Here is a 17,067-nt window from a genome sequence, read left to right as displayed (position 1 = left end):
AATTAATCAATAAATTATTTTTTCTATAATTTCATAATGAATGTATATAATTAAGATGAAATAATTTGTTAATTAATTATTAATTCCACATTGCTAAAAGACGATCTGGCAACAGAGCAGAGCGAGAAAGAGATAGCGCTAACCGCTTTGTTGAATGATAGACAAGGATAGCAATACAATTGCTAATCAAACACTGCCATTATAACGTGGACCTCACTATAGAGGTAACCCGTGCTCTGCAAGGGTATATTTTAAAACTTGACAAACTGAAAACATGACCGAGTGGAATCTTGGAGAGTTTGAAGTGGGCCTAGAACCATCCTCGGTTAATTAAGAATTTATATGCAAAATTACAAGTAAATTTCAGTCCAGCAGTTTAGACGTGATGATGCGTCGAACATAATTTTCCTATCACTAATGACAGTGTTTGATTAGCAATTGTATTGCTATCCTTGTCTATCATTCAACAAAGCGGATAGTGCTATCTCTTTCTCGCTTTGCTCTGTTGCCAGATTTAACTTTTAACTATGTAGAAATATGATTAACAAAATATTCAATCTTGATTATAAAAATTCATTATAAAATCATTGAAAATAGTTATTTGTGCAACTAGTGCGCAAAGTGACAGTTTGCTGCACCGAAAGAGAACGTCGCCTACGGCTCGGGCGAAATGGCTTCTTGAGTGCAGCAGAGGAACTTTGCGCACGTATTTCACATTTTTTTCTTACAGTTACCATTGAATATGAAAAGTGGGTAATTATGGATAAAATGATGGCTGAAATCAATCAAATGTTTGTGTGTGTGATGCTGTTATTAGTAACAACCTTAATTCATTTAAAAATTAATAATCCAATTGAAGTTGAAAATTCTCAGCCAAAGTTCTCATTTTTATTCATTCAAGAATCAGAAAAAATACAGATAAAACAAAAAAAAAACGCATTCAAAATACACGCCAAGAGCTGGTTGGGATGGCTGCAAGATGGCTGAACCGACAAGCGCGCGATCTAGTGGGAAGAATCGTACCTAACTTCGTTTCATCCAGCTAAAACAGTATTCAGATATTTAGACTTATGATCAACTAAAATTACCGAAAAATACTATAAGTAAACTAAAAAATATTTATAAAATAACATAGACAACAGAAAATATTGTATTGTAGTATATTCTAATGTTATTTTATTAATTTCATTGACATGGATTTCGAACGGTAATTATTTAACCTGAAAATTCTAATTTCATAATGTGTGTTTGCTACATTTCTCATTGCTTGGAGTTGAAATAATTATTACTGTCAATAGAAAATAAACATTATTCATTATTAAATGATGAGAAGTTATTATTTAATTATGATTTAGATAAACATTATTCTTGTTTTGGATTTCTTGATTGGGATTTTATCATAAATGTAGGGTAGCCATTGAAATGATTCTTATCTAAATCTAACCACAGTCATTGTTACCAACTTAATTTTTGTTTTCGTGCACTAATCCTCCATATAACCCACCAACTATTTTGTGTTGCTATGTTGCAAATCTGGAGTGCAGAAAAAATTTTCCCGCACTAGAGCGGAAAAGTGATTCTTTGCGTTCTGTAATCAGTGCAGGAATGGCCACTTTTCAAGGTAACTGTAGGAAAATATAATTTCTTGTTTGATAAAATAGAACTGATTATTTTAAACACGGATGAACAGTTAATATTACATCAATAAACCGGTATCAGTTACCCTCCATAGAAGGCATTTACAAGAAAGAGGATTGGCAACGTTGTTCTCCTATCTTTCTCCACTGGCATTATAACGTAGACCTCACTATAGTATAATATTATTAGTATACATAGTAATAATGGTATATAAGTATAATACAAGTATGTCAACAGGTTCAATTCCTGTTTCGGAGATCCGAAACCAATTGAATTATCGAGCAATGATTCTGTAGTACTGGACAACTCGAATAGGTTTCTGAAGTAAAGTCATAAAGACAGAACCGAGTCACAACCTCCATTAGCCTTTTCAAAATCAGAGAGAAGGAACTTTGACATTGGCAAGAATTACTAGTTTCTTAGGCTCAACTCACACTACCTCGACTCAAATCGTACGACTCCAGTCGAGGATACACCAGTCTCTCGACCTTACGACTTCCACGCTCATTGTCACTAATTCAGTTCCACTGCTACTCTATTTTCTAACCATACTTTATTTAAATTATAAGATCTAATTCGTCACTAATCTGCATGTAACAGATTTTATAATAATTATTATAAATATATTGTCTTATCTAATTTGTATTACTGTATTGTCATATCTAAAATGATGAAGCATCACTTTCGTGAAACATAACATCACATTCATTAAAAATGCACGGTACTACGCAACTCAAGTCGAGGCTCGCCAACATGTCGAGTCGACCGACGCTCGACTCAGTCTCACAGTCGCGGAGACTAGAATCAACTGCCCTTTGAGTGTCACCATTCGAAAACACAAGCTGCGTCGAGAAGAGACTAGAGTCGCAGTCTCTTCTCGACTTGAGTCGCGTAAGACTCAACTCACACTTACGCGACTCAGGTTGAGAAGAGACGCGACTCAGGTCGAGAAGAGACTCGACTCTAGTCGAGAGCATGTGTTTCCAAATTGTGACACTCAGACCAGTCGACTCTAGTCTCCGCGACTGTCACCATTTGAAAGAAAACACATGGTCTTGACTAGAGTCGAGTCTCTTCTCTACCTGAGTCGCGTAAGTGTGAGTTGAGCCTTATTTTACTGATTTGATGTATAATTTTTTCCTTATTTGGATGAGATTTTAAACAGCTTGCAATCAATATTTGATCTTGCAATATTTTTTATTGTATTCTGCAATGTTTGAAGAGTATTTTTTATTATAAGAATTTAATATTTATCTTCACCTTAGCAAAGATATATATTTTTTGAAATTAAGAGATGGGGCAACTAGGGGTTGGGGCGACTTTGTCTAACTTTGAGAAATATATGGAAAAAAGTTAATTTTCAAGAGTTAGACAAAGTGAAACCAACTGTTAACCTTTAAATTTAATAATGACATTGAAAACATATGAAATCCACTTCAAAAAATCACAAATTATTTTTTGAAAAATATTTCAGTTTCTGCTGCTTGAAGATATTTTTTAGCATGTTGGCTCCAGCTGCAGAATCAGCTAAAAATGAATATTGCGATCGTATTAATCTCAAGCAAGGTGGTTATTTTTTTATTTGGTAGAATACATCATATTTTGAATTGTATTTGCATCATATCCTGCGTAATATAACAATTTTTATACTGGGACAAAGTCACCCCAAGTTTAACCTAAAACTGTATTTAACTAGTAACAGAACCGTAACCAGTTCAACTATGGATATTATAGATTTACTAATCGAAATATAATAAAAATCTGGTGTGGTACACTCACACAACTTTCCTTGCTCATTGAACTATAAGTTCTTAAACGAGAATGATTTAGGGGAATAATATAATGACGATTGGCGGCAACATATTTGAAACTACGATCAGACTTCTGTATATGTGTATATTTGTTTTCAGAGTACTTTTTCCTCTATGTAAATTGTGAAATTCGATATTTTTTAAAATTCGTCAAAACAGCTGTTCTACAGATGAAATATCTCGACTATGTGTTCTTTTTATGAACTGCTCTACCTACCTACCTCATGCACGAGAAGGAGGCTAGAAAGTCCATTTCTCAAGGATGAGGTGGACCCCCCATTAGTTTCCCAGAAAGGAGACTCATTCCAGTTAATAGAGCTGATAAATAACTATACAGGGTATGAATTTGAAAAAAAATCGGTCAAGTCGTTTTTGAGAAAATCGTGAAAAAATGTTTTTTTTTAGTGATTATCCGCCATTTTTTTCAATGACATTACGGAGCTTCTGAAATTTTCCCAGAAATGAGACTCATGTCAGTTGATAGGGCTTATAAATAGCTATCCATGGTATGATTTGAAGAAAATCGTTAGAGCCGTTTTCGAGAAAACCGTGAAAAACATGGTTTTTAGTGATTATCCGCCATTTTTCTCAATAATATTACGGAGCTCCTGAAATTTTCCCAGAAATGAGACTCATGTCAGTTGATAGGGGTTATAAATAGCTATCCATGGTATGAATTTGAAGACAATCGTTGGAGCCGTTTTCGAGAAAACCGTGAAAAACATGGTTTTTTAGTCATTATCCGCCATTTTTCTCAATAATATTACGGAGCTCATGAAATTTTCCCAAAAATGAGACTCATGTCAGTTGATAGGGCTTATAAATAGCTATCCATGGTATGAATTTGAAGAAAATCGTTAGAGCCGTTTTTGAGAAAACCGTGAAAAATATGGTTATTTAGTGATTATCCGCCATTTTTTACGCCATCTTGAATTGAATTTCTTATTGTCGGATCCTCATAGTATAAGGACCTTAAGTTTAAAATTTCAAGTCAATCGGTTAATTAGGAATGGAGTTATCGTGTTCACAGACATACACACACACAGACCAACACCCAAAAATCATGTTTTTGGACTCAGGGGCCATTGAAACGTATAGAAAACTTGAAATTAGGGTACCTTAATTTTTTTGGAAAGCAATTATACTTTCCTTACCTATGGTAATAGGGCAAGGAAAGTAAAAAGGCCAAAATAATATGTACTCATCGACATCATAAGTCTTCAAAAATAAGTTTTCTAATACGAAGTTTTCCGACAACGAAATTACAAGATGAAGCAAGCAGTTTGGTTTTATGTCAATAATTCAACTAATATATCGAGATTCGACAAGATATCAATTGTAGAACCTCGATAATGATCAGGGCTACGGCTATCAATGTTAAACATCGATTTCGGATAACAGAGATTGCAGATAAACTGATTCTAATATTATTCCGCAAGGTGGGATAAAGTCACCCCGGTCAACGGTAAGCGATTGAAATTATGTATCGAGTGGTAGCCTATTTTTTGGGAAACTCTGTATTGTAGGCCTAAAATGATAACTTACCTATCTGGAGATGCTAACATAGAAGCCAATGCTAAGGCCAACAATTTTTCCCTGTCGAGATGTGTGACAATTTCCATTTTTTTCAGCCAACTATCAAGAAATTCGCCAAAAACCTCTTCAACTTTCATCCGCCGCGACTGGCTGTATTCCATCATTACCTGCAATTTAATTCAAAGATTGATGGATAAAATGAAAATAATTAAAAGATTAATGGATAAAATGAAAAAAAAAAACAACTTATAGTGAAGTTTGCACAGTGCCAGTTTGAACGAAATTTAATTTTGTACTCGATAAAATCTAAAGATTTTAGATAAAAAATCTAAAATCTTAGATTTTAAAAAATCTAAGTGGTTCATTTTGAGTTCAAGCACCAGCTGAATTAAGTTTCAGTTTCAGCGTAGATTCACAAACTCAATTTTTGTTCATCTAGTCAATGGTTTTTTAGAATACCAACGCGGTTTACGAATCGGGCGAGGTACAACAAATCAAATCTTCTCAGTCCGACAGGTCATGGAAAAATGCACCGAATAGAATATAGACCTGCACATGTTTGTGGATTGCTGAATAGCCTTTGATTCCATAGACAATGACAACCACGAATACAACACTCGTAATAGAAACATAATTGCCTTCCCAATTCATTGTCGCACAGCATTTGAGAGAACTCCCTATTATTCTGGGATGAGATATTTCAATAAACTTCTAGCAGAAATAAGAAGCATAGTCAGAGCAACTATTCAAAGAAACTGTTAGGGAAATATCAATTGAGAAAACTATTTACAGTGCTACCGAATATCTTAATCGATTTGAATAACGACAAATTTTCTGATTAATTTTATTAATTTAGACTAATCTACTAATATCTAATACGTTAGTATACATTGATAGATAGATTTAATTGGAGAGTGGATTTTTTGACTTTGTAAATAGATGATTCTTATCTACAATATTTAGTTATAGGAATAATATTAGATTATACTGACATGCCACCTGTCATTTGAGTGAAACTCAAATTTTGACGTTCTTGTGATAATTGTGAATAAATAAATAAATAAGCTGTTGGATGTGCTCGAAAGTTTTGGTTTTCCCAAAAAGCTTATCTGCCTTACTAGGATGACATTGAAAAGCAACATGGCCAGAGTCCTGGTAGAGGGTAAATTAAGTGGAAGTTTCCACGTCACCTAAGGCGTTCGACGCACTGTCAGCATTGATGTTCAACCCTGCCCTACACAAGGTGTATGGAACATGAAAAAACAATTCAAAAACTTGGTGTGAAGAAGTTGTAGTAAGAATAAATGCAATGCTCACCTCCAAGAAAACGTCGTTTCTGATGAGAATCACCCTGGCCATAACTGCAAGGATTGTCGACATCAAAAAAGGAAGTTGACTGCCGTGGAGAATAGCTCTGCAACAAAGCATCAAGTAATTATAACCTAACATAAGTGATAAATTAATTTAGTGACCCCCTGGGTTGGATTTGAACTATTGAACTGTGTATTGTAATCTTTGGAACCCGCAGCCCGCAATTATACAGAGTTGGTGAAAATTATGGATACAGCAAAATATTTCTTTTTTGTCATTTGTCAATCTGTCAATTTCAGCTGTTTTCCATGCCTGAAATCAAGCCGGTAAACATCTGTTTGCAGAACAAATAGACTTCAACATAATTATAACATAATAAACAAATAGATTCTCATTACAACATACGAGTATATATGAAATCATATGTTTTCTTTACAGTTGAGAATGTTTCCCAGTTCCGAATAAGAGCAGCAAAACTGCTACAAAAAACCACCTTCAGCGCTCTAGGTGCGCTCTGTGTTTTTTGTCAACCAAAATCACAAGATTTCTGATTAGGAATTTGTAAACTAGGTTATGTTCATAGATGCATGTAGTAATCTGTTGTTTTTACCTGCATTGTATCTATTGTCTATGAATAAATGAAATGAAATTTCAGCACAAGCAAGTAATGTTTTCTATTTCCCAATTATTCTTCTTCAGATTATTATGACAAAAATAGTGTAAGTTACTTGAACGTGAATGTCTCTTGCAGGGCTCGAATGAAATTCTAGTCACGGCTAAAGCCTCGACTAGAAACATCATTCTCGCCTGTTGTAAACGGCCCCCTCCCGTCCATGTGACGTAAAATAATATTACAAGAATAATTTGACAGTAGTTTTCATTGGCGAAATCCTATTTGAAATGTAAAATTACTATTTAAAAAATAACTCTGTCGCTTCTTGAAATGTAAAATTACTCTTCAAAAAATAACTCTGTCGCTTCAACATCTTAGACCCCGATTTTTTTTTTTTTTAAAAGGTGGTCATGTGATGCATGATTTCGTTACGGTACGGAGTTCCAAGAGAAAATGAATGGCGAAAGCCGCACATTGATATCTCAACCCGTACCGTATCAGTTTTTTTTTATTGTAATTTAACTGCAATCAATCAATCATTTATTTCTTTCCAAAACATACATGAAAATGTACATGGAAAAGTCAAAAACTAAAAACTAACTTAAAGCTAAAGAGAAATTAGTGACTGTATAAAATTCATTTTTTTACAGTAAATTCGTTTATACTGTAGCATGCTAAATCCATCAAATATGCTCTCAGCAATTCCTTAAATTTTGATCTATCAGGTTCATGTCTTATGCAACCTGCGAGACAACCAATAAATTTTATTCCCATGTACGTTGGACTTTGTTTATATTTTTCCTTATTGTGTTTCTTATTGTAAAATTATTTTTATTTCTTGTGTTGTAATTATGTATATCTACTTGCCGTGGGAATCTAGATTCGTTAGTTTTTATATATAATATTGTTCTATAAATGTACAGGCTGTACACCGTCATGAACTTTAACTTACTGAAGAATGGCTTGCATGATTGCTCTCTATCAAGATTTAGAATTATTCTTATTGCTTCTTTTTGTAATAGGAGTATTTTATTTAAGTTTGAGATGCTTGTTCCTCCATATATTTCAATTCCATATGAAATGTGAGAGTGGATCATTGCAAAGTACACTGCTTTTAACGTTTCTAAGTTGGAAATTTTTGGTAGTCGTCGCAGCGCGAAAATTCCTGAGCTCAATTTTTTACATATTTTTTTAATGTGAACGGACCAACTAAGTGTGTTTTCAAGATATAGACCTAAAAATTTAATTTCTTCCTTATTATTTACGGAATTAAGTTGTTTTACCTCTGAATTTCTACAAGTAAAATGGAGGAACTTTGTTTTGTTATCATTAAGTAGCTGTTCTGAACAAAGCTCAGGCTAGAGCTACCAGAGGACTGTAATTTACTGTTTAAATAATCAAATACAACAAGGGGCAAAATTTAATCTTCAATTTGAGCCAGGTTATTTGTACAGTTAAACTCTGCATTAATGAACAATAAAAAAAGCAAAAACTCACCAAATTTATTCCAATCTTGACTACTTGCCCTTCGAAGCCTTTATTAGGTGTTTTGGTCAGGTTCAGGGTGGGACGAAATGTGGGAATAGACAGGTTCTTGCTTCCGGGCTGCCTTTTCGCGTTCAACTTGCAGGCTATGTACTGTGTTTTGAACAAAGCTCAAACTGGGTTCTTTATAAATTCAAATCCGATTCAAATTAATTCAATTCAATACTATTTACGCTGTTATATTCATAATTCACACACACTACACTCAAACAATTTACAAGAAATTTCCGATCGAAAATTACATGACAGACAAACACAATTTTGTCTTGCAAGACAACGGGCCGACGAGACAAGACAGAAGACTTCAAAAAATCCACAATGCCAAGCGGCAGGACAGTCTGCGCCGGCGCAAACACAAGCCTGCTATTGGCAGAACTACAGTCTGGCATTCTGGCGCTACAATTCGAGTTCTCTGGCCAGAACAGTAGCAGATGTCTATGATTTGGGTACTTTTTAGTTAATGATATAGAATTGTTACATTTAATTTCTGTTGTGTTCCAGTCCTTATCAGCAATGCACAGACTTATATCGTCAGCTTATAAGCATAATTTACTATTTTCAACTAAATCGCACATATATTAAGGCAACCCCCCTAAGTACCACAGAAACAAAAATGGACCTAACACCGATCCTTGTGGTACAGAATAGTTATTACATTTTAAGTTTGATCCAATATTGTACTGATTTTTATTGCTTGTATACTTTATATTTACATAATGTTGCCGTCCTTCTAGATATGACTTGATCCAGCTAAGCTCTTTACCTCTAATTCCGTAATTTTGAAGTTTATTTAATAATAATTTATGATAGTAGGGCTTCAAAACTGATTGATTGTGAATACATGATTCATTCGTTTTAATTATTTCGAAGATTTTTTTAGCTGTAGCTCTTTTCCCATTTTTGTTTAAATGCAATCCATGCCTTGTGTGACAATATCTCTCCAACAGATGCAAGTCAAGGATGTTGACATGACTATTGTGCGCTGCAAACTTCCTGATTATAAAATTGTATTCCTGGATAATTTCATTATCCAAGCCATCCTCTCTCAAATCAAACCTTTGTGGAATCGTTGCAAGTATCAAATTGGTATGATTCAATGCCGCTATTTGTTTTTCCAGGTTAGTTGCGAATTTCATGAACACTTTTCGGTCTCGACAATAAGTGCTCGGATTTATATTGTTTGTACCTCCTATCACAATAATATAATCATCTACAGTATAAGTGTCAATGTCATTTTTATTCAGAACTGAGGACATGACTACTTCAAAAGGCGCACCTGACTGTACATGATTGAAAATATTATACTTTCTCTTAAGTCCATCATTAAAATGTTCCAAATATGAAAACAGGTCACGTCCTTGGCTGTCACATGTCACTGTTAGCTTTGGCCGTTCACTATCAGCAATAACATTTTCATATTTCTTAGTATTGTTAACACAAATTTGTTTTGTGAGGAGTTCATCAATCTGGTCTTTAAGATTTGCTACAATATCCTTCAATTCATAATTTTCTTGCATTATAGAATTTATTCTGTAATAATTTTTCATTATCTCAAGTTCCATTTCTTGAATCTCCCTGTGAAGGGTATTATTATTTTCATTCAAAATCTTGATTGTTTGTTCTCGAATAGTAATGATATCCAAGCTATCACAATCTGGCTTGCATTTGTTGGTGGTCAATCCGTAATAAGATTCGGTTTGCGTACTTATACTTTGAGAATGTGCATTCTGATCGAATTTAAATTCTACATCATCTCGAACTATAGAGATACCGATATCTTTAATGTCCTTGATTTCCTCAATGAGTGCATCTCGATGACAAAGCAACTCATCTATGCGTACTATCAGTTCATCCTTTTCCTTGAGAATTAAGTCGTCTGTCTGACACTCTGCATCATTCAACTCACCCCTCCGTCGACTATTCAACACAGAGTCGAGTGACAATCTCTGCGTCACTGAGGCATTAGCTACTTTGTCCAATCTTTTCTGTGGTTGAAGGCTATTTGTCAAGTTAGGTGGAGCAGAGGGTACTGGATGTTTGGAATGTTTCACCTTGCTTACTTTTACTTTTTCAAGCATTGCGTCAGTTGTAAGTGTACCTGTGCAGCCCTTACTATTACATCTCCACACTAAGTCTCCGTTGGTAAGAGAATGGCTTTTCCTATAGCATTGATCTCTATAATACACTCCCAATCCGTTTCTAGTGTTCTTATATGTGAATATTGTCATGGTTCAAGATTTTGAATAATTGGCGCCAATATCTCGGTTCCTCGCCCAGCCACTCTATCAGTTCTCGGAGCTATAATCACCCGTTTCAGTTGGCTAAATAAACTATACAAGAGGAAAGCAGGAGAATAGAAGGAGAGAGAGAAAGCGCCTAGAGAGCTAGCAAGGCGGGAACATTATCGGAAGCTCCTGATAAGAAAGGACACTAGGAAAAGGAGAACAGAATAGAAGGAAGAAGAACAACAATCCAAAACTGTCGGAAAAGAAAGATAGCAGAAATATGTCAGCTATCTTCAAGTAAATTGAACTTCGCACCGAGCGATAAAAACCGATCCTCACTGAAGTACAGTGAAGAAAATGTTCCTTCTTTTCAAATATAAGTCACATTGAAACAAATATTATAATTTCTCCGCTGCAACTACTTACTATTTAGATCCACCACCACGTAAAGGAGGTTTGATGCAACAGCATGACACAACTTTTACCCCATAAATCACTGATAAACTGTTTCAAAAACAAAATATTAACGGAGCGTTACAAAGCATGACTAGCCACGGCAGACGGCTCTGCCTACTATCTAACACTTTGGTTAATGAACAGTTCAATTCTAGCTTAAATTAATACGTTGCAATAGTGTCATTTTCTGGCACAGGAAGATCATTAGTGTAGAGCAGGTACAGAGTAGGGCCCAATACTCTTCCTTGAGGTACTCCAGCTTTAATTGGTGTTAGTCCTGAATAGCTATCACCTTGTTTCACTCGGAATGAATGAATGAATGAATGAATAAAAAACGTTTTTATTCACAAAAAGCAAAATGTTACAAACATTTGAAATGCTAACTTTACAATAATTTGAAAGAATAATACTCCTCACCTAGAACGAGTCTGTGTGTGAGGAGGGTCGTGTGCAATACAGTATAAGTCAATTTGCGTAGCACTCAACACTTGAGAAAAATGTATGTTTATAAATTATAATTACTTAAACAATAATCTGCTATAATCACACTATAGATTTATATACATAAAGTTATGTAAAAACTTATTTGTTAATGAATTATGTTGTGTGCAGATAAAAAAAATTCTATTAGAACCTATCATATATGTTATCCAACAGTACAGGAGAAGAAAATAAGAGGGGAGATTTGAAAATTTCAGATTAAAGTAAAGGAAAAACAGAGATTGACACTAAATATATGGTGACCTAATTAATTGTTCGCTGGCATCATGTCCAATGCTGAGCAGCCACCTCCCCAACCCGCGCTTAAAGACAGCAATGCTGGCCCCCTCGGAGTGCAACATATCCCAGGGAAGGTTACGGTAAAGGCAATGAGCCAGGTAAAAAGAATTGGATAATCTAGGTGATGGATGAGTCTGGGTATCTGGATAGTATAGTTATGTTCAATGTTTGTAAAAATATTCATGTTTTTTTTTAATATATAAACTGCAAGACTTTTTATGTTGAGCTGCCCTATATTAAGAACGGGGAAATCTTGAAACAGTAAGTTTGTGGGATATCTTGCACTCTTCTTGAGGATTTTTTTCATAATAGCCTTCTGTGAGACAGAAAGAGGTTTCAAAACAGCTGAAGATGAACCACCCCATGCTAGGATGCCATATTCCAGGAGGGACTGAACATACGCATAATATACGGTCCTGCACTGAGCCACAGTCAACACCCAACTAATTTGACCGAATGCGTACAGTAATCTTATTTTTATTTTGACTTGCTGGATATGAGGTACCCAATTTAATTTATTATTCAAGATAACCCCCAAATATCTGAATTCCTCCACACGTTCAACAATACGGCAGTTACAGGTAGTCGACTGCGGCTCACCACACACATACAATCGCAGTTCATGCCCCCCTGGTTCGGCCTCCCTTCTGGTGAAAATAGGCAGACATTTTGTCTTATTAATATTTAGGGTGAGAATATTCATGTCTAACCACTTTTTAATTTTTAATAGGTCGGTAGATGCCTTATTGTATACTTCCTCCCAGGAACTCCCATAGGTGATGAGGGCCATGTCATCAGCAAAGAGATAAAGTTTACCTTCCAATTTCAACTTTGATACATCATTTATGTAAATTATGAAGAGAAGGGGGCCAAGGTTACTGCCCTGCACCACTCCATAATTCACATTTATTGAATTGCTTTCAATACCATTAATGGATATTTTCTGTTGTCTATTGGTGAAATAGCTCTTGAACCAATCCAGGGACCTGTTCAGAACTCCAATTGCTTTCAGCTTATCAATTAATTTATTCCTATCAACCGAATCGAACGCTTTGGCAAGATCAAGGAATGACAAAAGGACACGTTTCTTCAATCCTATTTGCTGAGTTACAAATTTCGTGACATCAAACAGGGCATCTGATGTATTCCTGTTGGATCGGAAACCATACTGTATACTGTCAATGATATGGTTAAGCTCAAAGTAATTTGATAGTTGGACTTTAACACATTTATCTAAATTTTTTGCTAAGACTGTAAGGAGAGAAATTGGTCTATAGTTTGCCATGGATGATTTGGAGTCGGATTTATGAATAGGAATAACCCTGGCCACCTTTAGAGCATCTGGAAATTCACCACTGCGTATACTCAAGTTGATAATATGAAATAAAGGAATTATAAGTGTATTTATGTGGGTGGTCTTTAATCAATCGTGCAGGGATGGAGTCACAGCCCGGAGCAGACGCCCCTCTTATGCTCTTTATTATACTAATTAGTTCTTGCTGAGTAACGGGTTTGAGGACAAATTCGGATTGTGTTGGAAGGTCAGCTACCTCATCCACAACATCTACTGGATCAATCGCCTCAGCTAGTTGTCGCCCAACAGAGGCAAAGTAATTATTAAAGTTTTGGGCAATGTTGTGAATTTGATTGTCTGAAAGAATTGTTGTCTGAAAGAAAGTTTGTTGGAAGAATCTGTCTGACAGGTAAGATTTTAGCAATGAGGCGTATTGCTGAGGTAAAACTTTTTGTAGTTTTTTAATTAGAGCTACATGCCACACTTTATCAAATGCCTGAGCGACGTCTAAAAAGCACAATATTATTTCTCTTCTAGAGTCTTCCCAATTACATGAGTAATTCTATGGACTTGCTGAACTGTTGAATGTTTTCCTCTAAATTCAAACTGATGATCAGGAATGAGTTGTCCACTCTCTATCACATGTTTCAATCTGGAGAGCAAAACTTTTTCGAAGATCTTGGCCATTATGGGTTATAGAGATATGGGTCTATAAGATGATGCATCATGTGGTGGTTTACCTGCCTTGGGAACCATGATGACTTCAGCTACCTTCCATGATAGTGGCACATACTTCATCCTCAAAGCTGCATTTATGAGAACTATGAGTTTTTTCAAAGCTCTATCTGGTAGGTTTTTCAGAACTTCACCAGTAATGAGATCATATCCTGGAGCTTTCTTACAACTGGTTGTCTTGATGATACTTATCAGCTCATTTGTTATTGAGGCTGGAATCTCTCTCATATCCTGTAATATTCCCATCTCATCATCTTCTACACCACCTTGGAATATTGATGAGGTTGAAAGACACTTTCCAGGTCTTCTGCAAAACGTTCAGCTTTCTGTTCGTTATTCCTTGCCCACTCACCATTAATTGTTTTGATTGATGTTTCTTGAACTGAGGGTTTTTCAAGTACTTTGTAGCTTTCCAGAGTGAATAATAGGAGTTCTTATCTGTAGCAAGGTTTCTGAGATATTCACTGATCATATCATTCTTAAAGCTACTGATACATTCATTCCTTCAGTTTCTTAGCTAGAAAATTCAAATGAGTTTTATCCACTGGTGCTCTTGTTCGCTGCCACTTTTTCCTCGTATCAGTTTGTTGATGTTAAAGTTGTAGAAATTATGTTGTATATTGAACAGGTGAAATCACGTGTCATTGCATGTGATAGCACCCAAATAGCTTCAGCTGATGTTTATGAATGAATGAATGGAAAACCTGTAATTGCATGCAATGAATAGTTCAGCTGACTGAATGATAAATCACTTTTTTTTCTTATGCATTTTCACTGTTATTTTATATCTTGAAAAAGGACGAAGGAGTGAGTCAGTTTTGTTGTCCAACGAACTTGACCTCTAAAAAGGTTTCAAGAAAACGTGTTCAAAATTTGAAGCTGATCAATTCTTTCTCAAGTTATTGTAGAACATACAAACAGACGGACAACGACTTTGGCCTTCAGTGAGTCAAAAGTGAGAACTTGCTAACGCTCGTTCAATAAGAAGAACAGTGCAGATAAACTACTTATTTATGGCCTGCTCCTAGTCGTTGTTTACAAACGTTCAACAGTAGTAGAGGAGTGATTGAATTGATAATGGAGACTTTTGTTATGTTCACCTTCTAACTACTCTAAAAAAACTGCTAAGTCAAAAATTGTGTCCAAAATATAACCTCAAAATTCATTAGTCAATTGGTCTATTGTTGTATACTAGGCTATATACTTGCTGTTTACTTGAGCTGCTGCATAGTCGCCGGGAATTGCATAGAATTGAAAATTATACACTAGTGAGCCCCTGCCTGGAGAACTCGCTCAAAATGCCTCTGATATTCTGTCAGCTGTTCTATATTGAAAGCAGCAGAAAGTCGAGAGATGTTTATTTATTGCATACAATTGATTATCCAGCTGACAGCGCACTTGCGATTTGTAATGATATTCTTCTCATGTACTTTCAATGTTATCCTGCAATTTCCTAAATAAAGTCGAGACACTTTTTTGGCCAACGAACTCAATCTGTATAATGGTTCAAATAATTTTTGTTGAAATTTTGAAGTTTATAGATGAAAGTGATCAAAATTTATCCTCGTATATACAAACAAACAGCCTCAGCAACAACTTTACATGTTTATGTTCCACATAAATGTTTTTCTATTATTTGTAACAATTTTTATTGTTACAATTGTGAGTGATGAGAATTATGCGATTTAGCCTGAGAAGTTAGCCTGTTATGAAAATGGATTTTGCTGTTCTGCTTTTCTGCGGTGTGTTGTGTCGACTCTGTCAGTGTGTGCGTAGAAGTTGTAGTACTCAGAAAAACAACAATTTTCCTGGAGCAACAGCTTAGTTCATGACCCTTGCTTTTCTGCGTTGTGTAGTGTCGACTCTGTAAGTGTGTGCATAGAAGTTCAGTCGAGTTCAGGACCTTATAAGGCAAGGAATTTATAGCTGTCAAGGAAAAATAGCTGTCACTTGGTGGGAGAATGTATCTTAAATTGTAGTTGTAACGTTCCTTTCTATTGGTGGAAATTTTTCTAGAGAATAGTAACTGCCAATCACAGTTAACGTTGGTTAGGTCTATCTAGTATGGACGATCACACAGCTGTCCACGGCAAGACGAGAAAAGCGAAGTGGATTCACTCAGCGTCTGTCCTCCGTCATAAGCAGTACAAAATGTAGTCTGATCAATATTTTGTGTTAATCATGGCTTCCATGCCAGCTTTAGGCCTTTTTAGAATTTGGCTCTGGAACCTTTTGTTCCAGTAGCATTTTTAGTTTTTTCTGCCTCAGTAGTTGCTTTAATTAAGAAGAGAGAGAATCAAATAGTCACCTCACAATGGAGATTTTTCTCCTATAACCGCTACTAAAGGTACGTCATAGATTTATAATATAATTAAGGAAATTATTATCAATGAAAGCTTCCATCAAAGTATTTATTGTAATGTACCGTAATTAAAGTGTAAAAATTGAGAATAGTCCTTTTGATTTGAATGGAAGATGGTAATGGTAATTCAAACTGATAAATGTTGGAGGAAAATGAACGATATACGTTTTGTAGAAATTTAGAATACCTATTAGTAGGAATTAAGATATTTTTTGATTCAAATTATTTTTGAAGAGGAAGTTATTAACCTAGATTTTCAATTACTGTTGTTTAAATCCAAATTGACTGATGTTTATAGTATATTATTATGAGCTCTATCAGTATTTTTGTTATAGATTTTATTTGTCTTTTTGATTCTAATCAAAAGCTTTCATGATTAATTTAGAAAACACCTATCATGTAATTTATTCTTTTAAATTACACCATAAATGTAATTTATGTAAGAGAACTGACTAAACTAACAACAATACTCGAAATACCTTATTATGAAGTAATTCAATCAACTTGTGAATTATGTAGGCCTATTATGGAATACTATGTACTCATCGCTTTATGTATAGGGCATAACCCTGATTACAAATAAATTCTATTCTATTAAATCAAGAGATTGAAGTAGGTAATGTCTATTTATGTTTTAAAGTAATAAGTATTGATTTGAGTTTTATATAACCTAAAGTAGGTTGATTTTTTTATTATATCTGAAGTTAAGTTAATTTGTATTATCCTAGTTTATTATTTTTATTCTAACAGCGGTGTAAGTA

At 34.9% G+C, this 17,067-nt stretch overlaps 1 protein-coding gene across 1 annotated transcript in view; it reads right to left on the bottom strand.

Moving 5' to 3' along the window:
* Nucleotides 1-4,908: 4,908 nt before the first annotated feature.
* LOC111043335 (importin-11) overlaps nucleotides 4,909-17,067 on the bottom strand; it is a 96,173-nt gene continuing 84,014 nt past the window's right edge. Inside the window, exons 23-24 of the mRNA XM_039435753.1 lie at nucleotides 6,303-6,399; nucleotides 4,909-5,152 (exon numbers count right to left, since the gene is read on the bottom strand). Of these exons, the coding sequence (XP_039291687.1) occupies nucleotides 4,991-5,152; nucleotides 6,303-6,399 (259 nt within the window). The 3' untranslated portion in view covers nucleotides 4,909-4,990. The remainder of the gene's footprint in view (nucleotides 5,153-6,302; nucleotides 6,400-17,067) is intronic.

The sequence above is a fragment of the Nilaparvata lugens genome, chromosome 9 (assembly GCF_014356525.2).
Source record: "Nilaparvata lugens isolate BPH chromosome 9, ASM1435652v1, whole genome shotgun sequence".
NCBI lineage: Eukaryota > Metazoa > Arthropoda > Insecta > Hemiptera > Delphacidae > Nilaparvata > Nilaparvata lugens.
This window is presented reverse-complemented; position numbering and strand designations above follow the sequence as displayed.